The following is a 22513-nucleotide window of genomic DNA, read 5'->3' as shown; positions in this document are numbered from 1 at the left end:
TCAAACCTTTAATTTGTTTTATATACAGTATATAACATACATCTAGTAAGCACAGAAGTCTGTTTCTGTCACTATATTCCATTATGTTTAAAAGAGTGGAGCCTCTAGTATGTATTAATTCAAAAGGGTTATTGGCAAATAATATATCCTGATATTTTAACAGCTGAAAAAGCAAAATAGTCCAGTAGCCAACTTAAAAAAAAATGAAAGGTGAAAGAAGAAAAAAAATTCTGCTGGGATAGAATTATGCCTATGTGGCATGATAGGCCGATTGAAGGTGACTGGTTCAAAGACACCTAGTGAGATATTATATCTGAGGGAGGAATTAAAGTCAGAGTCCCATGGCCTACAACAGCATTCTATCTCCTACACTACATGGACCCTATATAATGAACCCAGGTCTCCATGATTCAATACCGCCTATTAAATCTGGACAATTTCATTTAGGTTACTAAAATAACTGAAATGCTCGCTTACAATTTTTTCTCCACCAGAAAGAGAAGCTGGCAGTGCCTTCTGCTTATTGAAGAAAAGATTCATATATCTGCACAGAATGCTAAATCATGGTTCAGGGTCACACCAATAAGCTCAACTAAAGTGTCAGGTTATGCCCTCAAACATAAAGGTTACTTTTTATTAAATAGAAATAAACTCAGTTAAACAATCCATGGGTCAAAATGGACGTTTTAAGGGAACTGATAAATTTCCTTTAAATCACATTTTCTGTTCCAGTATATAGGATCATATGCAATAGAATCCAGTAAGTATGTATCAGTGAGGTATGATTTTTTTTAGTGAGGTAGAAGAGAATGAGGTTATGTTTGCATACTGAAACAGCCCATTTTAATCCAAATTACCAATTAAGAGACAAATGCTGTCCATTCAATACAATTTACTGTGTTTTGACATTTGAGTAAATAAAATTTTCTTTTGCTTAATAATATTGTGCACTATAGTACTTTTTTAAAATCAGTGATGCTAACACTAAAAGACTTAAATTCATATTGACCCTAAAAGGTGTAGACATAGTGCACATAGAAGTGAATTCATTAGCTTTGGACTCAGATTATACCAGGAAAATAAAAACTGCATTATTAAGCCAATAATAATATTCAGAATAGAATGTACAATTGTATATTACAGAATCGCTGGAGCTCATTTCTACTGCAGCAAACCATTCAAATGCAGCCATCCGAAAGATGGTGAGTAGAAAATATGTAAAACAAATGTCATCTGAGCCATTAACTGAGATGCTTGCTTGAAACACTGGGTTTTTTTTCATTAATGCTGAATATTGATGTTCATACTCATTGAACTCTCTATAATTTATCAGACTAATATATAACTACAGTCGTTTTATATTTAATATTATGTGTATGCTTTGTGGGACTTTTTTTCCTCACCACTTGTTATAGCAACAGCAGTTAGACTTATATATGCTTCACAGTGCTTTACAGCCCTCTCTAAATGGTTTAGAGAGTTAGCATGTTGCCCCCAACAATCTGGGTCCTCATTTTACTGATCTTGGAAAGATGCAAGGTTGAATCAACCTTGAGCCGTTGAGAATTGAAGTGCTGAACGGCTGGCAGCTGGCAGTCAGCAGAAGTAACCTGCAGTACTGCATTCTAACCACTATGCCACCATGGCTCTGCGCCACTTGTTCTACATTATTTACAATATATGGTTAATCTCAGAACAGGTCTTTCCTCCGTATATATTAATAAGCAAATAATGGTTTTCCAGGCTCACCTTTACCTGACTCATATCCCAACCACCTCTCCAGTGGCTGGCCAGCTAGCTCTTCTTCTTCCTCTCTGAAAAATCCCTGTTTTATCTTTATTCCTTTTCCCCATGGCCTCACCTCCTCTTCTTCCTTCTCCTCCCCAGCATTACTAAAACACTGGCCAGGGTGTTGAGTTTTGCTTTGCTATGCACTAGCATCCTTGGCAGGCTGAGCAGCATTCTGAAGGGGAAAGGAAGGAGAAAGAGAGTTTTATCTAAGAAAATTAATCAAATGGCCTAGTTTTCTCAGGTGCTAATGCTCAGGAGGTTATCACAGAAGTTGAATTGCAGGTTTAGGTTTTTATATAGAAAACCACAATAACATTTGAAAAGTAGTCCTGCAAAGTTAAATTTTTATATATACCCTTAAAATCAAATCTAACGTATAAGACTGAAATTTTATTACTGGAAAATCTTCTATTAAATAATCTAGACAATTATATCTTTTTATTTGTAATTATTAGAAATTGACTCCATCTATGTACATGCAAAACATTCTGCTTCCTAAAAAAATAGTATATTTATTTATTTATTATTTATTTATTTATTAGTTCAATTTATATGCCGCCCTTCTCCGGAGACTCAGGGCGGCTTACAATGCTTTTAAGCAATAGCCTTCATACTTTTGTATATACCTGCTTAGTAGGGCTTTTGGCCTCCCCTAAGCAGTGTTCTATTTTATACAAAGTCAGCTTATTGCCCCCACAAACCGGGTCCTCATTTTACCTACCTCGGAAGGATGGAAGGCTGAGTCAACCTTGAGCCTGGTGAGAATTGAACCCGCAGTAATTGCAGGCAGCTGGCAGCTAAATACTATTTTAACAGTAATTTAGTCCACTGCACCACCAGGCTCAACTAAAACCATTTTAGTTGAGACTTGTTCCTATTGCTTGGTACACAGGCAGATTTTGCAATAATTCTAAATATTAGTTATGCGGTGACCCACTATAACAGAATTATATTAAGCTGGTATTGTTATGTTTATTTTATGTTGCTACAAGGTAACTAGGAACCGATTTAAAAAATACAGTTATTCTGACTTTATCTGATAATTATTAATGTGTGAACATTGTCATCTGTGGCTGCAAAATGAAGATAAATGAAAAAAAGAGATAAACAGAAATGTGTTGAGAACATGGAATCCATAAAAATTCACAAAGACAGATAGTAGAAATTATTCTTATTCACTATATAAAGTGGTTGAGACAGCTTTTATCTCTCTTTATTGAATGTAGAATGTAAAATGTCCCATGTGTCTATATTATTGTAGGTATTTTACTGCTGCAGATGGCATACATCTTTGCAAGGCATGTGGGTTTAATTGTGGATTTCTTAGAAGACATTGTGTGACATTAAAAGAAAATGTGTCCCAGTGCTATGGTTGCGTGTGAAGTTTTTCTATTATTAAAAAAGCTGTTCTCATTACTTATTTTGTACAAGAGTATAAACTGAAGGATGACAATAATTGCTTCATGTCTAACATATTACTCTGGTAAATGATGGAATTGCCTTCTCTTCTAGGGTGTTTATAATAAATTCGCAAATACTAGAAATACCAGGATTGTGCATTTCTTTTGTTCTTGTAGGAAAAGATGCACAAGTTGTTAGAAGTGTATGAACGCCTTGGTGGAGAAGAAGATATTGTTAATCCTGCCAATGAATTGATTAAAGAGGGTCATATTCAAAAACTGTCAGCAAAGAATGGCACAGCACAGGATAGGTATTTATTTCTGGTGAGTCCCTTGGTTTCTTTGGTATAAAATCTTTTACTCTGTCCACATAAGCTCCTTTGACTAAGTCAACCAATCCTTGGCACACCTGTCCACACTCAGCAAATTCTATCAGTAGCTTTTAAACAGTATTTCTACCCTTCTTAGCTGGCTTGTGTTATCAGTATTCAAAGGGTATTCTAAATATTTTAGGAATAGTTGATGTTTGGCTTTTTTTCTTCTAGTCTTAGCAAAGGGTTTTGTGTGCCTATGTATGAATAAATTATTGGGGCATTTTGCTGGTGTGTTTACTGGTGTTTTATGTGTTTGAATGTGAATACTGCTATTAAACAGAATCTGGGTAGAACAAACAATGTTATTTAGCAAATGTTGTTTAGCATGCAAAGCTGTGCCTTCCTAGTTATGTTTACCTTACCTTTGATCAATTGGTGAGAATCTTGATAAGGGGACAAAAACACACCAGGAATAAGCCAGAATTCTGAGTTCAAACATAACCATGGATAAAACAGGGTGTATTTATAAAACAACTTCAATCCACATTATTAAGTTTCTAATTGATTGCCATAATATAAACTGTGGTTTGTGGTCTAATATGTTTATAGGCAAAATCAATCCTTCTGCAACTTTAGCACAAAACTATAATTAGCAATCTACAAATAATCTGCATGCCTTACCTATCTTTATATCTAAAAACTAATTTCATGTGCAATTTTTGTAGTGTTATATATGATACAGCAATATACTTTATTGTCCCTGAATCCTCTATTGTGAGGTTACATATATGTTCACAATAATATAAAACTTAAATTTGGGTTTATTAAATATAATAAAGAGCATATGTAAACAGAAGATGTTGTCAATGACAGATAAGGAAGCATAAATGAATAATTCTGGAGTTTGCTATTTTGCAATCCTATCTAAATAGAGGTAGTCCTCAATTTACGACCACAATTGAGTCCAGAATTTATGTTGCTAAGTGAAATTGTTAACCGAATCACTGCAGTTGTTAATTTAATTACAGGGTTGTTAAGTGAATCTGGCTTCCTCATTGATTTTGCTTGTCAGAAGGTTGCAAAAGGAAATCACGTGACCCTGGGACACTACAATGGTCATAAATATGAACCACTTGCAAAGCATCTGAATTTTGATCATGTGGCTATGGGGATGCTGCAAAGTGTGAAAAACAGTCATAAGTCACTTTTTTCAGTGCCGTTGTAACTTTAAACGGTCACTAAATGAACTGTTGTAAGTCGAGGACTACTTATATATCAAATTTCCAATATGGATAAAGATGGAACTGAACAATGTTGGCATAGTTATCTGCTGTTACATCAAATGAATTGTGCTAAGAATTTACCTGGAATACTTTTAAGGAGCCGTTTAGTGTAGAGTTACAGTTTGGATCATATTCATGTCCCCATTCAACCATGGCACCCACTGGGTGATTCTGGGCTGATCACTGTATCTAGTAAGATTGCTGTAATTATCAAAGCAAATTAGGAAGACTCATGTATGTGGCCTTGAATTCCTTGAGAATACTGTAATAGAAATACAATAAATAAAATACAAAACAATAACTCAGTTCATGTGCCGTTCATGCCCTAAAGGGAATGTGCACAGATTATTTGTGGTAGTGAGGAAGGGTAAAATTAGGGTACTTCTCCTAAAAGTATACCATGTAGTACATCTAAATCTCCTGATTCTAGAATCTTCTGATAAATAGCAAAATATACAAATGTGTGTTTAATAAAGCTATATTTTATCATTCATTAAAAAGCTACATAAAGTCTTTTTGGTTTTTCATATACATATACGTGTGTGTGTGTGTGTTATTCTTATGAAATAATTATGTAAGAACAACGACAAAACAAATATCTTTTTTGTTATTTACAGTTTAACAGCATGGTATTATACTGTGTTCCAAAACTGAGATTGATAGGCCAGAAATTCAGTGTTCGTGAAAAGATTGATATTGCAGGATTGCAGGTTTGTATCTCATTCTTTTGGTTTTGCTTTCTGGTATATGTATTTCTAGTCTTTGTTAAGATAAATACTTACTGTTTTATTTGTAATAAGGAATTCATTTCTGAATGATCTTCTCCTATTGAGAGAAACACATTGGTTTGTCTGATTGTGATTAGAATTAAATACTAAAAAATGCCAAAATGTTGATTTGGTTTTCTAGGTCCAGGAAATAGTCAAGCAAAATGTGACCCATACTTTTTCAATAACAGGAAAGAAAAGATCCTTGGAGCTACAAGCCAGGTACTCCTAAATATATTTATTGATTTTGAATTGGACCTTTCCCATCCTAAACTTCTAATGTAACATTTAATAAATATTAAACGGAAAAAAGTTGATGCATCTTATTTGTTTTATATTGCTTAGGCAATTAACTGTCCTATGTTCAATCCCAGCAAAGAATGATTGCTCTTCACTTATAGCAAAACTGGAGCATAGTGTTGAGTCAGGATTAAATCCTTCTCGCTGAGAATGTGTAGCTCCTGTGGAGATCCCACTGCAAGGAATAAGAAATATTTGAGGCATCAACTCTCAAGGAGATGGCTTTGCCTTCCATCTTTCATACATGTTCATGAGAGAGGAAGGGGAAGAGAGCACTGGAGAACGACCCTTACCCACCCTTTTCCTATTGGAAAGTGCCAAGAAAATGCTTCAAGGGAGCCCTTTGAAACAGTGTCTTGAGCCTCTTTTGCAGTTTCAACAAGACAGACAAAGATCCAATGAACCAACTAGCTGCTTCCAAATGCTTCTGCCTTGAAGGCTGGCCTCCCATGGAGCCTGATTTGTATAGCTCATTGGAAAAGATGAAAAGTGCAAGAAAACTGAGGAAGTGACAGTATAGTGTGCACAGAGCACTCTGAGGTGGAGGCTACCTGGGGGGTAGCATTATTTCTGAGTGAAAAAGCACAGTGGAACAAAAAGCCTCTGGAATTCTTTGTTTCATGGTTCTCCAGAGCTTTGCAACAGAAGTACAAGAGCAGAAACAAACAGAGACTTTAGTTTAGCTGGCTGGAATGTGAGGTCTAGCAAGATGTGAAGTTTTGTTCCCTAGTTTATCCCTTTCATATATTAAAACAATTCCATATATTAAATTCTTTATCTCTGGTTATCAAAGAACTGATACTATAAAAAGAAAGGCAAACACCCTTTGTTCTACTTTTATAGGACTGAAGAAGAAAAGAAAGATTGGATTCAGGTAATATCTATTTTATCAAGGTTTTCCATTGCTTCGCTCTGTGCTGCTGGGGCAACTGGGTCTTCCCAGGGCACTGTGCATTTGCACTGCACAACTAAGGCAGTTGTGGCTTCCAAGGATAGCTGTGGGTTCCCACTGCATTAGGCGGGCGGGAAGAGCTGGAGGCAGTCCCTTGCCTTACTGAATCTAAGGGCTGGCAAGGAACAAGCCTGTAATGGCATGGATTGGGGTGGGTCCTCAGCTAACAACTGGTGGAATGATATGATGTGATATGACATGCCAGGATGTGATGTGACATGACATGACATATGTATTATAATAATTTATAATATCTGTGTACGTATATGTATATATTAAATCTATTATATATATATATATATATATATATATATATATATATATATATATATATGTGTGTGTGTGTGTGTGTGTGTGTGTGTGTGTGTGTATAGTTAATATTTCGGGTTTCTTCCCGTGTAATTGTGGATATATCCCTAAAAGGGTAGAAGCGACGTTTCGGCAGAATCCCATCTGCCATCATCAGGCTTATGCCAGTAGTCATTTTGCATTTTGCACTATATATATATATCCAGTTTCTACACTCTCACCTAAGATTGGATTGAATTATAATTAAGGCAGAATTTTTCCCTTTTTCATGCTCACCACTATTTTGAGCTGTGTCTCTTTTATAATAATACCTTTTCTTCCTTCACCTTACTGGAGTCTTTTAGACATTCCATATCAATTGAAGTCCACAGTCTGGAAATTGAGAATCGGTCAAAAACCACTGTGGTTTTCTTTCAGAGCAGAAAAGATTCATTCACAATACTTGCTTTGGATTAAAACTACATGAGATCATAATTTGCACTAACTCCATTTTCATTGGCAGCCTGATATATACTCTATTTCAATATTGCAACTTAACTTTTTAGATACAATCTCATCTGCTTCCTTCTTCAAGATCCATTATCTCTCTCATTCTTCTCACTAAACAATTGAGATAAACCTTGAATTCAATTAGCAAAAAATCCTAGCCCTCATTATCTGCAAGACACTTTGTTTTCTGAATAATTTTAATCTGCAATTTTTAGACTTGAAAATGTAAAATTGTTAAACAGTTGAATTTTATTAATGATAATTTAAGAAAAAATATTGTGTGTTTTGCTGGTCTAAGACTTTGCTGAAAATTGTTTTTACTTATTACTTTTCTTTGAAACTACCACAGGTTATTCAAGCAACAATTGAAAAACATAAGCAGAACAGTGAAACGTTTAGGGCTTTTAATAACTCTTTTTCTCAAGAAGATGAGCACTTCCCAGATTCATCAGTAAGTAATCTAAGCATTTAAAATATATTGTATGGCAGATACACATTTTCACACTGTTAACAATAGTGTCTGAAGAGTTTGGTTGTGATGCCTATTCGGTAGTATCATATTCATATTTAGTGGGATCTTTTGAGAGGTCTGGATTTCATCTGTGGGGCAGAAATAAAAGGCTGAAATGTAAGAAATGGGAATTCTAAATTAAATTTTGTTTAATTAATTGATTTGATTTAGCAGTTGCCTGATTCCGAGTGACTTTAGAGAAAACTACACTTTAAAAAGTAAAACACAATAAAATAGAAGAAAAGTACAAATTTATAATGCACCAAAGAAAAACTGCTTGGGTTTAATGAATACTCTAACCAAAGTACTTGGAAATATTGGGGGTACTGGGGAATACAAGCCTGGAAAAACAGCTAAGTTTTCAAAATTTTTGAAATATCAGGGGAGAACCATACAGATCTCTGGTGAGATGCTGTTCCAAACTTATTCTAGGTTATTCTTAATATATGCATACTGTGGTGCTTAGAAGTTGGTGAACTCTTTTTGAATTTTCAACATTTCTGCATAAGTATGACCTAAAATGTAATCAGTTCTCCATACAAATTCTAAAACTAGATAAAGAGTACCCAGTTAAACAAATGCATCAAAAAACATTATATTTGTTCATTTATTTAGTTGCATTTTTTGCTGCCCAAGAGTTACTGAAAGCAAAGGTTGACATACTTTTGTCATACCCAAATATCTAGATTTGAATCATTTTTCTCAATAAATAAACGTGAAAAGCAACAAAATTCTACAGTAGCTAAAATGCTTTTCACATCTTTTTATATCAATCATTTATACAAATTTTAGGTATCCTCAAATACTTTTCTAGCATACTGTTGTGTGGTCCTAATAATGCTAGTTGTTCATTCTAGGTCAATTGCAAATGTCAGGATAATACCAGAAAGTACAATGTACTGTGCTGACACAGTAATTCTAATCTTTCTCAATGTAGGGTTTATTGGCCGACTTGTGATGGATTATTTTATTTATTTGTTTTATTTGTGAATAAATTATTCACAAATAATTATTATTTTTATAAATAACTGAAGGCAACAAACATATCCATCCCACCTTCCACCTCCCACTTTCCCTACAACACAACCGTTTTTGAATAAATAAAATACTTAATATTTTATTTAGAATTATCTTTCTATTAATTTATTAAAGCCTTTGAGTCTGATTTCAGGATTGATTTGTTTTTGTTTGTTTTTGGCTTTCTCTTATCAGATAGTGAGCACCAGTTCCATGGAATCTATGCCAGGAACAGACAGTAGCAGCAGCACATCTGCAGCGGTAAGCAGTTGTGAAACCGATGCCTCATTAAAACAGATGTCAGAATGCTTTGTTTAATGGGGCGCTCTCTGAGTGCACATGTGTGCATTTATGCACACGCATGTGTAGGAAACAAACTGGTTTAGATAAGTCGTATTTCCTCCTTCCATTTTACTTACTACAAAAGCATTTTTGCAATGAGTAAAGGTTATGCTTTACCTTTTCTAATATAAAGCTTTAGCACATATCTGATTTATGAAACCTATAAGCCCTAATTTCCTGTACTTTCTTTAAATGCAGTTTGCTGCACGTTCAAGCAGACACTATAAACTATAGCAATGTACATAGTATATGACAGATGACTCACGGACTGCTCCAAATTTCCAGTTGCTCAGATACCAGACTGTATTTTTCATATGAAAATCCCCATTTAACTCTAGGCTAAACTGCTCTGCCTAATTCAGCTGCACCAGACTTCCTTATAATTAGGGTTGCCATCTGATAATAGAAATTGTTGCTAGTTAATCAGTTGTGTTTCCGCCTAGTAACTGATCGCCTTATTAAGTCTGTGTAAATCTACATATGAATAGACCAGTGCTACTAGAGAGGAAAATGCATCCTTCCCTTTATATTTGCACATGAATGTTGCAGCAGGTGCCACCAGAAAATAGAAGAGGCGTTTCCTGGAGATAGAAGAATGTCCATCCTACAATCAGGGCTGGCTGAAGATGCTATGCTGCCTGGGGTGAAGATAGCTCAACTTAGAATGATATTTTTGGCTTTTGTGGTGTACAAGCATTGCTGTCTTATAAATGTAGTCTCTGGGACTGTTTCATCCACAATGCTCTGACAACCCTTCTGAGAGAGAGAGGGAGGGAGAGAGAGAGGGAGGGAAAAAGCGAACGCTGCTCCCCTCTCCAGCTGAACAAATATAGATAATACCAGCAGTAGAGGGCCAATCATAGATATTCCCTACCCACCTGGATTACAGTGGTTTTACCACAACCCCATATGAGGGAAAGCCTTGGTGGCACAGCAGACTAAAGTGCTGTTAAGTAGCACCAGCTGCCTGCAATTACTGCAAGTTCAAATCTCACCAGGCTCAAGGTTGACTCAGCCTTCCATCCTTTCGAGGTAGGTAAAATGAGGACCCGGATTGTGGGGGCAATAAGATGACTTTGTATAAAAATCACACCGCTTAGGTGGGCCCGAAAGCCCTACTAAGAGGTATATACAAAAGTATGAAGGCTATTGCTTAACATATTGTAAGCCGTCCTGAGTCTCCGGAGAAAGGGCGGCATATAAATCGAATAAATAAATAAATAAATAAATAAATAAATAAATAAATAAATAAATAAATAAATAAATAAAGAAAGAAAGAAACAAAGAAAGAAAGAAAGAAAGAAAGAAAGAAAGAAAGAAATAAAAAGCATTTCTCCCTTCTAAGGCACACACATTCTTCTTGCATTTAAATCGTTTAAAAGAAAATAAAAATATAACTAAAACCTTTATTTAACCAAAGCAAACAAAGATTCAAGCAGTCCTCACCTTACAAGCATTTTGTTAGCAACTGTTCAAAGTTACAGTGGCCCTGAAACATATAACTGGTCCTCACTCTTAATAACTTTTGTAGCATACTACAACATCATCAAAATTTGGTGCTTGGCAACCGGCATGTATTTATAACAGGTGCTGCATCTTGGGGTCATGTGATCACTATTTGTGAATTTCCCAGCTGGCTTCTGACAAAGTCAATGGAAGAAGCAGATTCACTTAATGACTGTGTGATTCAGTTAACAACTACAGTGATTCATTTAACAACCATGGCAAAAAAAAGGTTATAAAATTGATATGACTCATGTAATAACCATTTGCTTAGCAGTGAAAATTGTGCTCTTAGATCAAGCAGGAAATCTTTTACTATCTCAGAGAAATGGGTCTTTTTAAAAGCCTCCAGTGTTGGAGCGTTCACAATTGCTGGAGGCAAGTTGTTCCACTGATTAATTGTTCTAACCGTCAGGAAGTTTCTTCTTAGTTCTAGGTTGATTAATTTCCATCCATTGCTTCATGTCTTGATTTCTGGTGCTTTGGAGAATAGATTGACCTCCCCTCTTCTTTGTGACAGCCCCTGAGATATTGGAACACTTCTATCATGTCACCCTCCCTCCCAGTCCTTCTTTTCACTAGACTAGACATATCCAATTCCTGCAAATATTCTTCGTAAGTTTTTATGATTTGAATAATGATTTTAATGAATTATTATAAAATCATTTATATTTATTCATATGACTTAACTAAATATGTGGCTAAGAGAAGTTACTCAAATCCTCTGGCTCTACTTTAAGAAATTTTGGCTTGAACTGTAGGAGCAAAGCCCATTTTTATCTAATCATGCAGGAGTTGTTGGTTGGCAGCTCTCTATTCCAGGCGTCACCAACCTTTTGGACCTCAGGGACCACTAAATTCATAATTTTAAATCCCGCGGACCACTAATGTGATCTGCCTAATGACCAGCTGGATGGGCATGGCTAGGTGTGACTGGGTGGGCGTGGCCAACTCAATGTAACTCATATGGAATGGCGCCTCACTGGCCTCTACTCGCCCCTCTCCTCCCAGCCACTCCTCGCCTGCCTGCCCGGGCTCCTTAGGGCCGCAACAGGAAGCAGTTGTTGGAGCTAAGCAGCCACCACAAGAAAGAGTTGGCAAAACAGCTCAGTTTTTTAACTGAGCTGTTTTAACACTTTTTAAAGTGTTTTTAATTGTCTGTTATTGTTTTTAATCATGGGGCCAAATTTATATATATCTTTTTAATTGTATTTTAATGTTTGTAGTTTATGCTTTTACTTGGCTGTTCACTGCCCTGAGTCCTCAGGGAGAAGGGCAGTATACAAATTTAAAAATAAACAAACAAACAAACAAACAAACAAACAAACAAATAAATAAATAAATAAATAAAGTTCAGATTGGATCTGACCGAGAAGGAGGCTCAGCAGAAGCACCTCACTGAGGACTATGAGCATAGGCTTTCCAAGCAGAGGGAAGACCTGTGGGAGTGCAAGGCCAGGTATTGGCGCCTGGAGGCTCAGCAGGCTGAGATGGTCAGCCAGTTCCAGGCCATGATGCAGCAGTCCCATTGGAACAAGGCCCTCAGGCTCTTTGCCACCAGCGGCGCTTCCCTCCAGCCGTCACCCAAAGCCCTGCACCAGCATGAAGCAGACCCCGAGTCGGATTTTCTGCCCCCCTCCGACCCGCACAAAAAGACCACAAAGGGGGAGACTCTCTGCAGTAACACAAACATTCATTGCATGTATCTGTCCCAGGAGCTGTAGTTTGAGGATCCCTGGTATAGTGCAATATAAAAATTGCAAATAATTTTTCTGTGGACCACCAAAACTTTCTTGCGGACCACCAGTGGTCCACGGACCACCAGTTGGTGACCGCTGCTCTATTCAATGTATGCCTCATCTCAGTTGCTTAGGCTCATTTGTGCTAGGAATGGCAGATAGATACAAAATATGTTACTGCTTTTCAGATGTGGTCAAAGGTAAAAAGAAGCATAAATACCTTGAGTTATTTGAGCCACACAAATATTAACTTGCTATGTTTATAATGGGGGAGCAGCATGCTGTCTATCACTAACACATACATAAACTTGCTAGATCCTTCCTAGGATTTGCACATGTCCATCTCATCTGCAATGTCTGAGTGTGGCTATGAAGTCCAGCCAGGCAGGAAGTTATGCTGCCTCCATTTGTCCTTGAAATGGTAGATGTCCCTCCCTCATCCAGAGGTTAGATGGTCCGTACTAGAAGCCCCAGTTCCCAAAGACTAAGCTTTTAAATAAGTGGCTCCAGTTTCCCCTTTTTATCAAAATGACCAAGATCACACAGTTCTAAAGAGCCTAATGGTAGTATAGAATCAACACTGGATTAAAAAGAACCACTATGAAGGGTTTTTATTTAATAAAGGCAGCAAAGTAAGATTTGAGAAAATAATCTATTTGTGTGCATCAAGTTACTTGAGGCTGAACTCTATAAAATCATTAGCTTTAAAACAAGATAGGACATGGGAGAATGGAAGCTAATAGAAGAAATCACACACACACACAAATCCTTCCTCATTCATCTACTGTATTTTTTGCAGCCCAATTTCTCTTATTGGTTCCAGTTCTTCAGGACTCTTTGAGTATTGGGTTCAATCCCAGCCTGATCAGGAAAATGTACTTTTACAGTGTTTTTGGAAGTACCGGTACACTGGACTGACTCCCTGGGGGAAAAGAAATGTCTATCTTTTTCTCCGTCTAAATCCCACCCATCTGCCACTCATTGAAAGGGAGTAGTTGCTTTAATTACAGATTACTTAAGAGTTGTCAGCTAGTCATCAGCCTTCTGGATCTACTGCAATTTTAGTAGTGTTTCTCTTTAGAATGTCACTTGTGTCAGTTACTTAATAATACTGTCTTTTGAATAGACTATGTATGACTTTTGTTTTTAATAGAAAAGGAAATAATCCTGTTAAAATTAGTGCTTTTTAAAATGCACAGGAGGGGTACGATGTTAAATTGAAACATCGTACTTTCACATGGTGATGTGAATGTAGTAATTCTCTTTTACTTGGTCTTGTGCTTGATAAGAGATAATTAACCAGTACAGCAGAGGCAAAGTCTGCCACTTGGTGGTGATAATAGTTAGGAGACCAGAAGCCACCTACTTTGTACTGTTCAGCATGCTAAAAAAAAAAAAAAATACTTGCACATTGAGATATGACCACAATTTAGTTTAGAGAACTAAAGTGGTAAAGTTCAGGGGGAAAAAATAGATGGGGTTATATATGTTAGTAAATGATCCTAGATAGTTTTTTATTTTTTAATTCCAAAGCAATAGAGATTGTTATTATTGCTGCTGCTACTTTAAATTTGCAGGCTGTCCCTGCCTTAGTGGGAAATAGCCCTCTATTCGTTGTTGTGATGAATTTGTTGACATATCTAAAATGAAAACTCCCAATATGTTCAAAAGCCTGAAACAGTGTGTAGAATCAAATATATGAGACTTAATTATACTTTTCCTGTAATTTCATCAGCCATTTGGAATAGCTTTATTTTCTTTCTTTCTTTTTTAATGTTGCAAGCTTTGTTGAAGAGACAAGGGGATTCAAAGTGGGTAATGACATGACATCAACCAGGACAAGAAGCAAGCTTAATTCCCATAAGCATACATGTAATTAACAATTAATTAAATGCAATTAAATTCATCGTGTATTTAATATTTTTTAATATCTTTCCCATTAGAACTTCCAATTTAGTGGCAGTCTTTATAAAGGCTCCGGCAGACCATACCCAGGAAATGATTTGAATTTGCATCCAGCATTAAAATATACTGTTGCAAACAGACAGAGAAAACATGGGGATGACCTTTTCACTTATGACAATGGACTTATGACAATGTCAAAAATTATCCCTGATGGGACAGCATGTATATTTTTCTCTTGCTTCCCCCAGCAGGTGTTGTCTGCTAACTGAGCTGTAAAACGGACAAGTGTCCAGGCTTGCCCATGGATTTCACATCAGGATATTTGTACAACAATACACGTGGTCACTTGGATTCACACAGAATACTACAATACTACTGCCCTGGTGTTGAGGTTGATATACTACCCAAATCCCTGTTAGGCTGATTGTCCAGTCAAGTTTTGTTGATGTATGACAGGTCTGCCTGCTTCTCCAGCATTGGATCATTGTTTGTTCTCCATGAAGCAGAGATTTTCAAAATATATATTAATATGACAAGCTTTAATTCAGGAAAAATATTTATAGTGGTGGATCTTATGGAATACTAAAGATTCAGAAGAACATTTGTGCTTCTTTTAAGTGACTGGTGCTATTTAGGCAGCCCTGCATTAATTTGAGCATCCTTGCATAAAGAAGTGACACATCAACTAAAGATGCTAAGAGTTTTCCCAATTTTTCTGCATCACTTTTTTCTCTACGGTATGAGGTCTAGATTCTGAAAGATGAAGTGGACTATTATGATAGTCTACCAATATATAAATAGACTTTACCGAAAATCTGTAATTGTTACTAGGTGTGCTTAAGAAACTTTAGCCTTTGTCAGAAGTTATTTAATATTTTGTTTTAAAAGTGATCAGACTAACAAACTTTGGATCTGGGCAATTTTAATGCACGTTTACTCTTTGCATAGTTTAAATATGTACCTTACTGATATTAGATAATACGATATCAGCATTTTATTGATTTGTAGTGATCTTTCTAAATTTCATTTTTCATTCCAGCCTGAGTGCTGCAGAAAATCTTCAAAATCAAAAAGAGATAAAGAGAAACAAGCTTGCAAAAGTTGCAGTGAAAGCTTTAACTCCATTACAAAAAGACGACACCATTGCAAGCTGTGTGGGGCAGTGAGTATTAGAATAAAACCTGCATTATTTCTGTTAATTTTGATCATACGTAACAAATATCCTGTAATATCGGAAGGTATGATTCAATAAATTGCAACAATAGAACTAAATACTGACTACAAAAATATCAATCCGAGGTGCTTCCTGTTTCATACTCTACTTTTTGTTCTATTTGATATTTATAAAAATTATGAAAAGGAACTTGCTAATTAGCCATCTGTTACTGGATGTAAGTACTTTTGTGTGCAGTTTATCACATTGTTCCCTCTTTTTATTTGTTTGTGTCCTCAAATAAAAGAAGTTGTTATTGGCAACTGCTAAATTGATTCTGAAAATGTTCAGTAAATAAATAATACATTTAATAGGACAAGTTCAGTTTGCAAAAAATTAAATTGGGGCTCCTGATTATTTTCTCTGTCTATCCTGTCTCGGGCTGAGCATGCAGGCAGAGTTGATCAAGTGGCTTACCTTGATGTTCAAGCACTTACAGGCAATGGTTTACAGACCACAGGTGCATGTATGTGCATGTGTGTACTAGCACTGCTTACAAAAAGGAAGATTCTGAGAGAGACCAAAGCAGAATCAGAAGGTGGAAGCATAGTCAAGAAACAGAAGTAGTTCAGGTGTCACTCAAGGATCCAAGGTGAAATTGCCGAGCTTCAGGTGGCACATGGGATCCAGAGACTCAAGAGCATGGATCCAAGGTTGAAGCAGTTGTTTCCAACAGACAGCTAAGAACAACTCTGATAAATCCAGTTGTCCGACATGGCCTAATTAAGACCATTGTTGCCTTTGTTTTTCAAGGATATGATCACTTCAGCCCTCTGAAGTTTGTGGTAGTTGTCAAGCTGGGTGGCTACTCAAAGTAGAGAATTGCACCATGTGATTTGTCCCACCCTGTTCCTGATGGTTGCTGGTGAAGTCAGCCTTAGATTCTTGGCTGTTCCCCGAATCCTGAGGCTGACATTCATTCGGAGTAGGTTCCTCAGCATTGGAGACCATGACAATTTGAAATATTGAAATGAAGAGATTGCAGAGTGAATGTCAGATTTACAAAGCACCAATCGATACCCTTCCATAAATGGTCTCTTTAAAATTTTTATTCCAATAAGCTTTCAGAAAACCTTTTAGAAATATCAAAAATAGCCAAATAGTTCTGTAAAACATCAAATAAAAAAGGAAAATCTATATATGTTTGCTTTTGTAGAGAAAATAACATAGAGTGTTATTATTCCTTAATGTTCTTCAAGTAGATGAAGCAAGCAGGAGGTAACTATATCTTGGATATTGGGACTGAAAATCTTAGTGCTACTTCAGTTTAATTGTTTTTAGGAACAGAAATCAATGCTGTTATCAGGATACTTTTTCCTAATACTGGTGGTGTTGTTTAATCCAGGTTATCTGTGCCAAATGTTCTGAATTTAAGACTCTTGCTGATAATAGTCGCCAAAATCGGGTATGCAAAGATTGCTTTCAACTGCCATCAGCAAACCTGTGCATCTCAGGGACTGAAGGTGCAGGAGAACAAAGGAAAAAAATAACCATGGAGGTATATTTATCATGTTTAATTGACTATAAACCAGCTGATTGCCTCGACAAAAGCAATTTTCATTGCTTTTTCCTAGTTTTATTGTTTATTAATTGGAAAAAACAACAACAAAAATGCAAAATGAAGACAAGGGAAAAGAATACGTATACATCGATAAAATAAACGTTATACTAAAGCAAAGGGTGAAACAAAAATGAAATTATAAAAAGTTTTTAAAAAACATAACAAACAGCAAAAAAGAAAAAAATAGGAAAAAGCATTTTAGTAGCATCTCTCTCCCCCTCGTTTACCTGCTACTTGAATATTTTTATACTTTATTTTATTATTACTCATTTCTCTTTGAATAATTTGAATGAGGTTGATGATTTTTAAAGCTGTTTCACTTTTTCTTCAAAAACCATATTCTGAGTGTCTTAGCTTGCCTTGCTTTGTGATGTGTACTGTATAAAGGGAACCATTCCTGCTTCAACTTGCTTAGATTTTTGCTAAGAATATATACAGTCATTTTTTTTCCTTTGCTGCATTTCCCCCCATTTTTAGTCTTCCAGTCCTGTATGCCAACGTTTTTGTTTTCCAATGTTGTGCTAAATTGATTCTTGCTGCTGTCAGCACATATTTTAACAATTTGAGATGCTTTTCATTTAGATTCTGTGAGGTCATAGCTAATAAATAGGCATGATTTTAATTTGAAATTATTTTCAGAATTTTTTTAGAAGTTTCAGTATACTTATTTCCAGGAGTTTTGAGTCTATTGGCAAAAACAGTATGTAATAGTAAAATATTAATTCTTTGTTGGGATATTTCCAAGGTTTATCATTATGTCCTTGGAATTAATTGATGGAGTTTTGCAACCATCTATAGAACATTTTGTACTAATTTTCCCTCAAATTGTGGCTTGGTGGAAATTGTATTAATGTTTTCTTATTCTTCTCATTGTCCTATTGTTATTTCTCCTTTCACATTTTGCATCCACTGTATCATACAATTTTAATTATATTTGAGTACCAATTTGTAATTCTATCTTAATAAATCAACTTGATTCTGTGTCTTTACAATTTTGTCTTTTTTCTCACTGTCCCTCTTTCCTCTGAGATTGCTTTTTAGTTTTCCAGATTCCTTCCTTTATTAAGCAATTCTTATTGTGTCTTTTCTTAATAAATTCAGATGTATCCTATTGGCATATGTGATCAGATCTTTGTTACTATTCTCCTTGAAATAAAGAGCATTGGTCAGTGATGTTAGAAGTAAAATTGTCGGACTTAGCCTTGCTTTTAAGGAATTCTAAGTTTTTAACAGATTTTCTCTTATAATATGTCCCTTCATATCCTTGCCTTCTTTTGTTTATACCATAGATATTTAGAAAGTTCATTGACTAAGTTTCCTCTTCAATAATTGGTATTCTGCTGTTAGGAAATTTTATAGCAGATTTTCTGTTTATGTTACAACTTAAGGAACTTGGATGGAGAAGTTTATGGTTGGGAGAAGAAGTCTATTTCTATAACATCTTCAATTCTTCATATTTAGTGATTATAACAAAAATGCACAGTCCATAGGTATAAGGGGGAAAACAGATTTGTTGGCATGTAAAGGAAGGAAAAGTAGGAAGAAAAAAATGGATAATCACAGAATCAATGGAAAAAACCAATGCTCTATCTTTGCTTTGTTGAAACAATCTTGGTGGTAAGGTTTTGTTTTTTCATGTGTGTGTGTTTATGTGTGTATTTCAGATAATTTCATTATTCCTTTCTCTTCTTATACCCATAGTTCTTAATCTATGGTGCTACACTCCATTCACAAATTAATTTTCAATCTCCCCCAAGCTACTTTAAGCCTGAAAATACTTCTCATGTGCTAATAATTGTTCTTAGTTTGTATTGTGCAAGTGAAGTTTGCACCAATAATCTAATTCAGATTATATGAAAAGTTATCTAAACTTCTGTATATTTAAAGTTTGGTTTATTGTTAAATCATTCTTCCGTGCACATTTGCTATGTGTGAACCAATAGTTAAACCAGGATGTATTAGCATCTATAATGAATGATAAATGCATGAGAATATAAATATATATTTTATTATTTTTACCAGAAACAAAGCATATTGGGCTCAGAAAACAGTCTCTTCAGTAGCCATCTCCTGTTTCATGAGAAAGGAAAGACTTGGTGTAAAGTGTGGGTCACCATTCCTAAGACAGAGCCTCTTGTCTTATATCTCCAAGGAGAAAATCAGGTAAATACCTCAGAATTTTACAACTACTGAAAAATAAATTAGACTGGTAATTCTCAAGTTCTCGGCTGGAATGTTCTTGTCTGCTGTTAGGAAACTGCTGGCATGCCGAGGTACGCACCAAAAATATATTTACACTTTGTAAGCCTACCTGTTTATCTCTGCATGATCTACTATATAGAATTTCCCTTTTTCCAATCATCCTTCTTTGTTAGGCCTTCCTGTATTTACATTGAGCCACAGTGGTGCAGTGGTTAGAGTGCAGTACTGCAGTCTACTTCTGCTAACTGCCGGCTACCTGCAATTTGGCCGTGACTCAGCCTTCCATCCTTCCGCGGTGGGTAAAATGAGGACCCCAGATTGTTGGGGGCAATATGCTGACCCTGTAAACAACTTAAAGAGGGCTGTAAAGCACTTTGAAGCGGTATATAAGTCTAAGTGCTATTGCTATGTCCAATATGATCAGTGTCTTGTGGATCCACTGTTGTGGATGATCTACCCTCAAAGAAGATGGCCAATTCTCCTTGTACATTTTGCCTCTCTGGGTTTTTTTTTCAGGAAGGTCAGAGATGCCTTGAGCAGAGACTCACCCAGAAACTTGAAGTAGGCTAGATTACCCTGAGGATAGTACTGTATAGTAGATCTGTCCTACAATTTTCAGGAGTTTACTACCTCCAGCTTTAACTCAGACAAAAAGTGCCAAAGGTTGGAGAATCCTAGGCAGAAGCATTTAGCTTAGTTGCTTTCAATCACAAAAGCACTTTACTGAATTTAGTAAAAGTTCCTGGAGTCTTTTTTCTTCTTTCATACCTTCTTATTTTCTCAACAAAGGGACACAATAATTATTTGTTTTGCCTTAGTCTCAAGAAAAGTATTTTTTTCCCAAATAAATACTTCAGAGGATTTTTTTTTTAATCTTGAAAAACATTTATCCTCTCCAAGATTAAGAGGGGGGAAAAATGAATTGGCATTTTAAGACAGCGTGACTTTAAATCTTGACCGGATTTGTAAAGTTCAATATTGGATCCATGCAATTGTGGAATTGCTGAGAATGTGTTTTGATCATGCATGAAAGAAGTAAATTTCTTCAGCTCAGGCATACTTAAAAATTAAATCACATTTACTAGAAATACATGGGATTTATATAGCAGTAATAGCTACCCTTAGATCATTCTCTGGTGTCTACACTAGAATGATAAAGCGAAATATGTTGATTCACAAAATATGCAGAAAAATGCTTTCCTTTCCCAGCAAACCAGAAACCTATGGGTAGAAGGCCAACTCATCACAGTCTTAGGTACCATAGGGGAATAGCATCACCTACCTCTTCTGTGGAACAGTTTTAATGGAAACCAACTTGTACAACTATTCTTGCAAAATGCTTTTATTTCCTCAAGTGTGAAAAACCAATTCATAAACGGCTTCCTTTCCAAATTACTGGCTCTCTGTTGCATGCCTGTCCTCAACCTTTTTCTAGTTTTCACACCTTTCTTTATTTCTGGATTGCACGTAGGATGGACACATTCCACGCAGCATACCCCTGCTGGGATACGAAGTTGACTTTCCACATTCTGGTGAAAAGTTTGAATCAAAATACGTCTTCAAACTTTGCCAGTCCCAGCAGACAATATATTTCAGTGCTGAAGATGAAGACTTACAAATGAAATGGATGGATATTCTCACCAAAGCAGCTAAAGGGGACGTTCATGATCAGAGTGAGGAAACCAGCAATCCCTAAAGTCATTTGATGTGATCTTAATCATAATAGGGGACGGGGAAAAAAAACACCCGAACTCTGAATATTCATGGCACTTTGAATACATACATGGCTTTATATTTTGGTATGACTATATAGAAACTGCAGTCATTTCCCCCCGCCTCCCCCCCGTCTTTTTCTTATTCATCACATTTGGTACCAATTGTCCAACATCTATGTTGTTAGTGTGTATAAATTGATGTAATTGCTATGAGTGTTTATATTGCTATTAATGGTGAAGGGCGAAAGGGGGGGAAAGCGTCCACTTTATCTAAGATAATTAGGAAGACAATGGTTTCCTGTTCCCCTTGACTATTTACTTTATTCCTTTCAATTGCTGTTTCAGTGAAGGATGTGTATAGTCTGTTACAAACGTTCTGCCTCTAAGTAAAATGTTGTACAAGGGCTTGTGGCTGGCCACTGATGTGCTATTATTCTCTGTTTTCTCTTGGATCTTTTTAAATACTCTCTTCTCTGCCATATATGATCAAATGTAAGGGGGCTATTTCTTTTGTTAACACTGACTTTTCTTGACAGGGTTTTTTTCACAAGACAAATACTGTTTTTAAAGCTATTGCAGAAGGCAACTTGAAAGCTGAAATATCAAGCATTTCTATATATTTATATATAAATATTTTTCCATTTTTTCTTTTTTTTAAAACTTTTACACATACTTTTCTTATTTCTTTATATCGCCTCTTTTTTAATGTATGCAAGCAAATGTTTTTATACTGCAACCTGGGATGTTGCTCATCAATAAACATTTTTGGTACACCCAGGAAGGTAAACAATTAGCTTTTTTTGAATAAGGATTTATTTATATAATTTGTAAATACCATCTTAAACATCTTTTTAAAAATATGTTCATATTACACTTGTATAAATTGAGTTTGCTTCCTGTGTCTTTTTTGTTGGCAAATGTATTTATGTATGCAAATAAAGCCCAGTTTCACTGATTCTTGTCCCAGCTACTCAAAATACAGGAAGACTTAAGAAAAACTTGAGTAAGTTTGCGGTGCCTTAATTTTTTTTTAAGTGGGGAGATGAAGAGTGCGTTTGATGATGGTAATGATGATGATGATGACAATCATCAAAATTGTAGAGAAGGTCCACATAGGATAAACTGAAACCTCTGAATTTACAGTATTATTCATTTTATAGTGTTTGTTGTGCTACAATTTTTATGTGTTTCCTATCTCAA

General features: G+C 35.8%; 1 protein-coding gene across 4 annotated transcripts in view; it reads left to right on the top strand.

Annotated features, from left to right (window-relative positions):
* The window catches only part of FGD3 (FYVE, RhoGEF and PH domain containing 3), a 106243-nt gene extending 83975 nt beyond the window's left edge, over positions 1 to 22268 (top strand). For all 4 annotated transcript variants that reach the window (XM_034437308.3, XM_087887833.1, XM_087887836.1 and 1 more), the window contains 11 exons: positions 1144 to 1202; positions 3369 to 3515; positions 5406 to 5498; positions 5698 to 5777; positions 6699 to 6729; positions 7955 to 8056; positions 9329 to 9394; positions 15662 to 15784; positions 17181 to 17333; positions 19419 to 19559; positions 21070 to 22268. In XM_034437308.3, coding sequence (XP_034293199.2) covers positions 1144 to 1202; positions 3369 to 3515; positions 5406 to 5498; positions 5698 to 5777; positions 6699 to 6729; positions 7955 to 8056; positions 9329 to 9394; positions 15662 to 15784; positions 17181 to 17333; positions 19419 to 19559; positions 21070 to 21294 — 1220 coding nt within the window. In that variant the 3' untranslated portion in view covers positions 21295 to 22268. The remainder of the gene's footprint in view (positions 1 to 1143; positions 1203 to 3368; positions 3516 to 5405; positions 5499 to 5697; positions 5778 to 6698; positions 6730 to 7954; positions 8057 to 9328; positions 9395 to 15661; positions 15785 to 17180; positions 17334 to 19418; positions 19560 to 21069) is intronic.
* Positions 22269 to 22513: the final 245 nt, after the last annotated feature.

Source organism: Pantherophis guttatus, chromosome 2 (assembly GCF_059756535.1).
Source record: "Pantherophis guttatus breed Tessera chromosome 2, ASM5975653v1, whole genome shotgun sequence".
Classification (NCBI taxonomy): domain Eukaryota; kingdom Metazoa; phylum Chordata; class Lepidosauria; order Squamata; family Colubridae; genus Pantherophis; species Pantherophis guttatus.
Note: the sequence above shows the minus strand (reverse complement) of the source record. Positions and strands in the feature narration are given on the sequence as shown.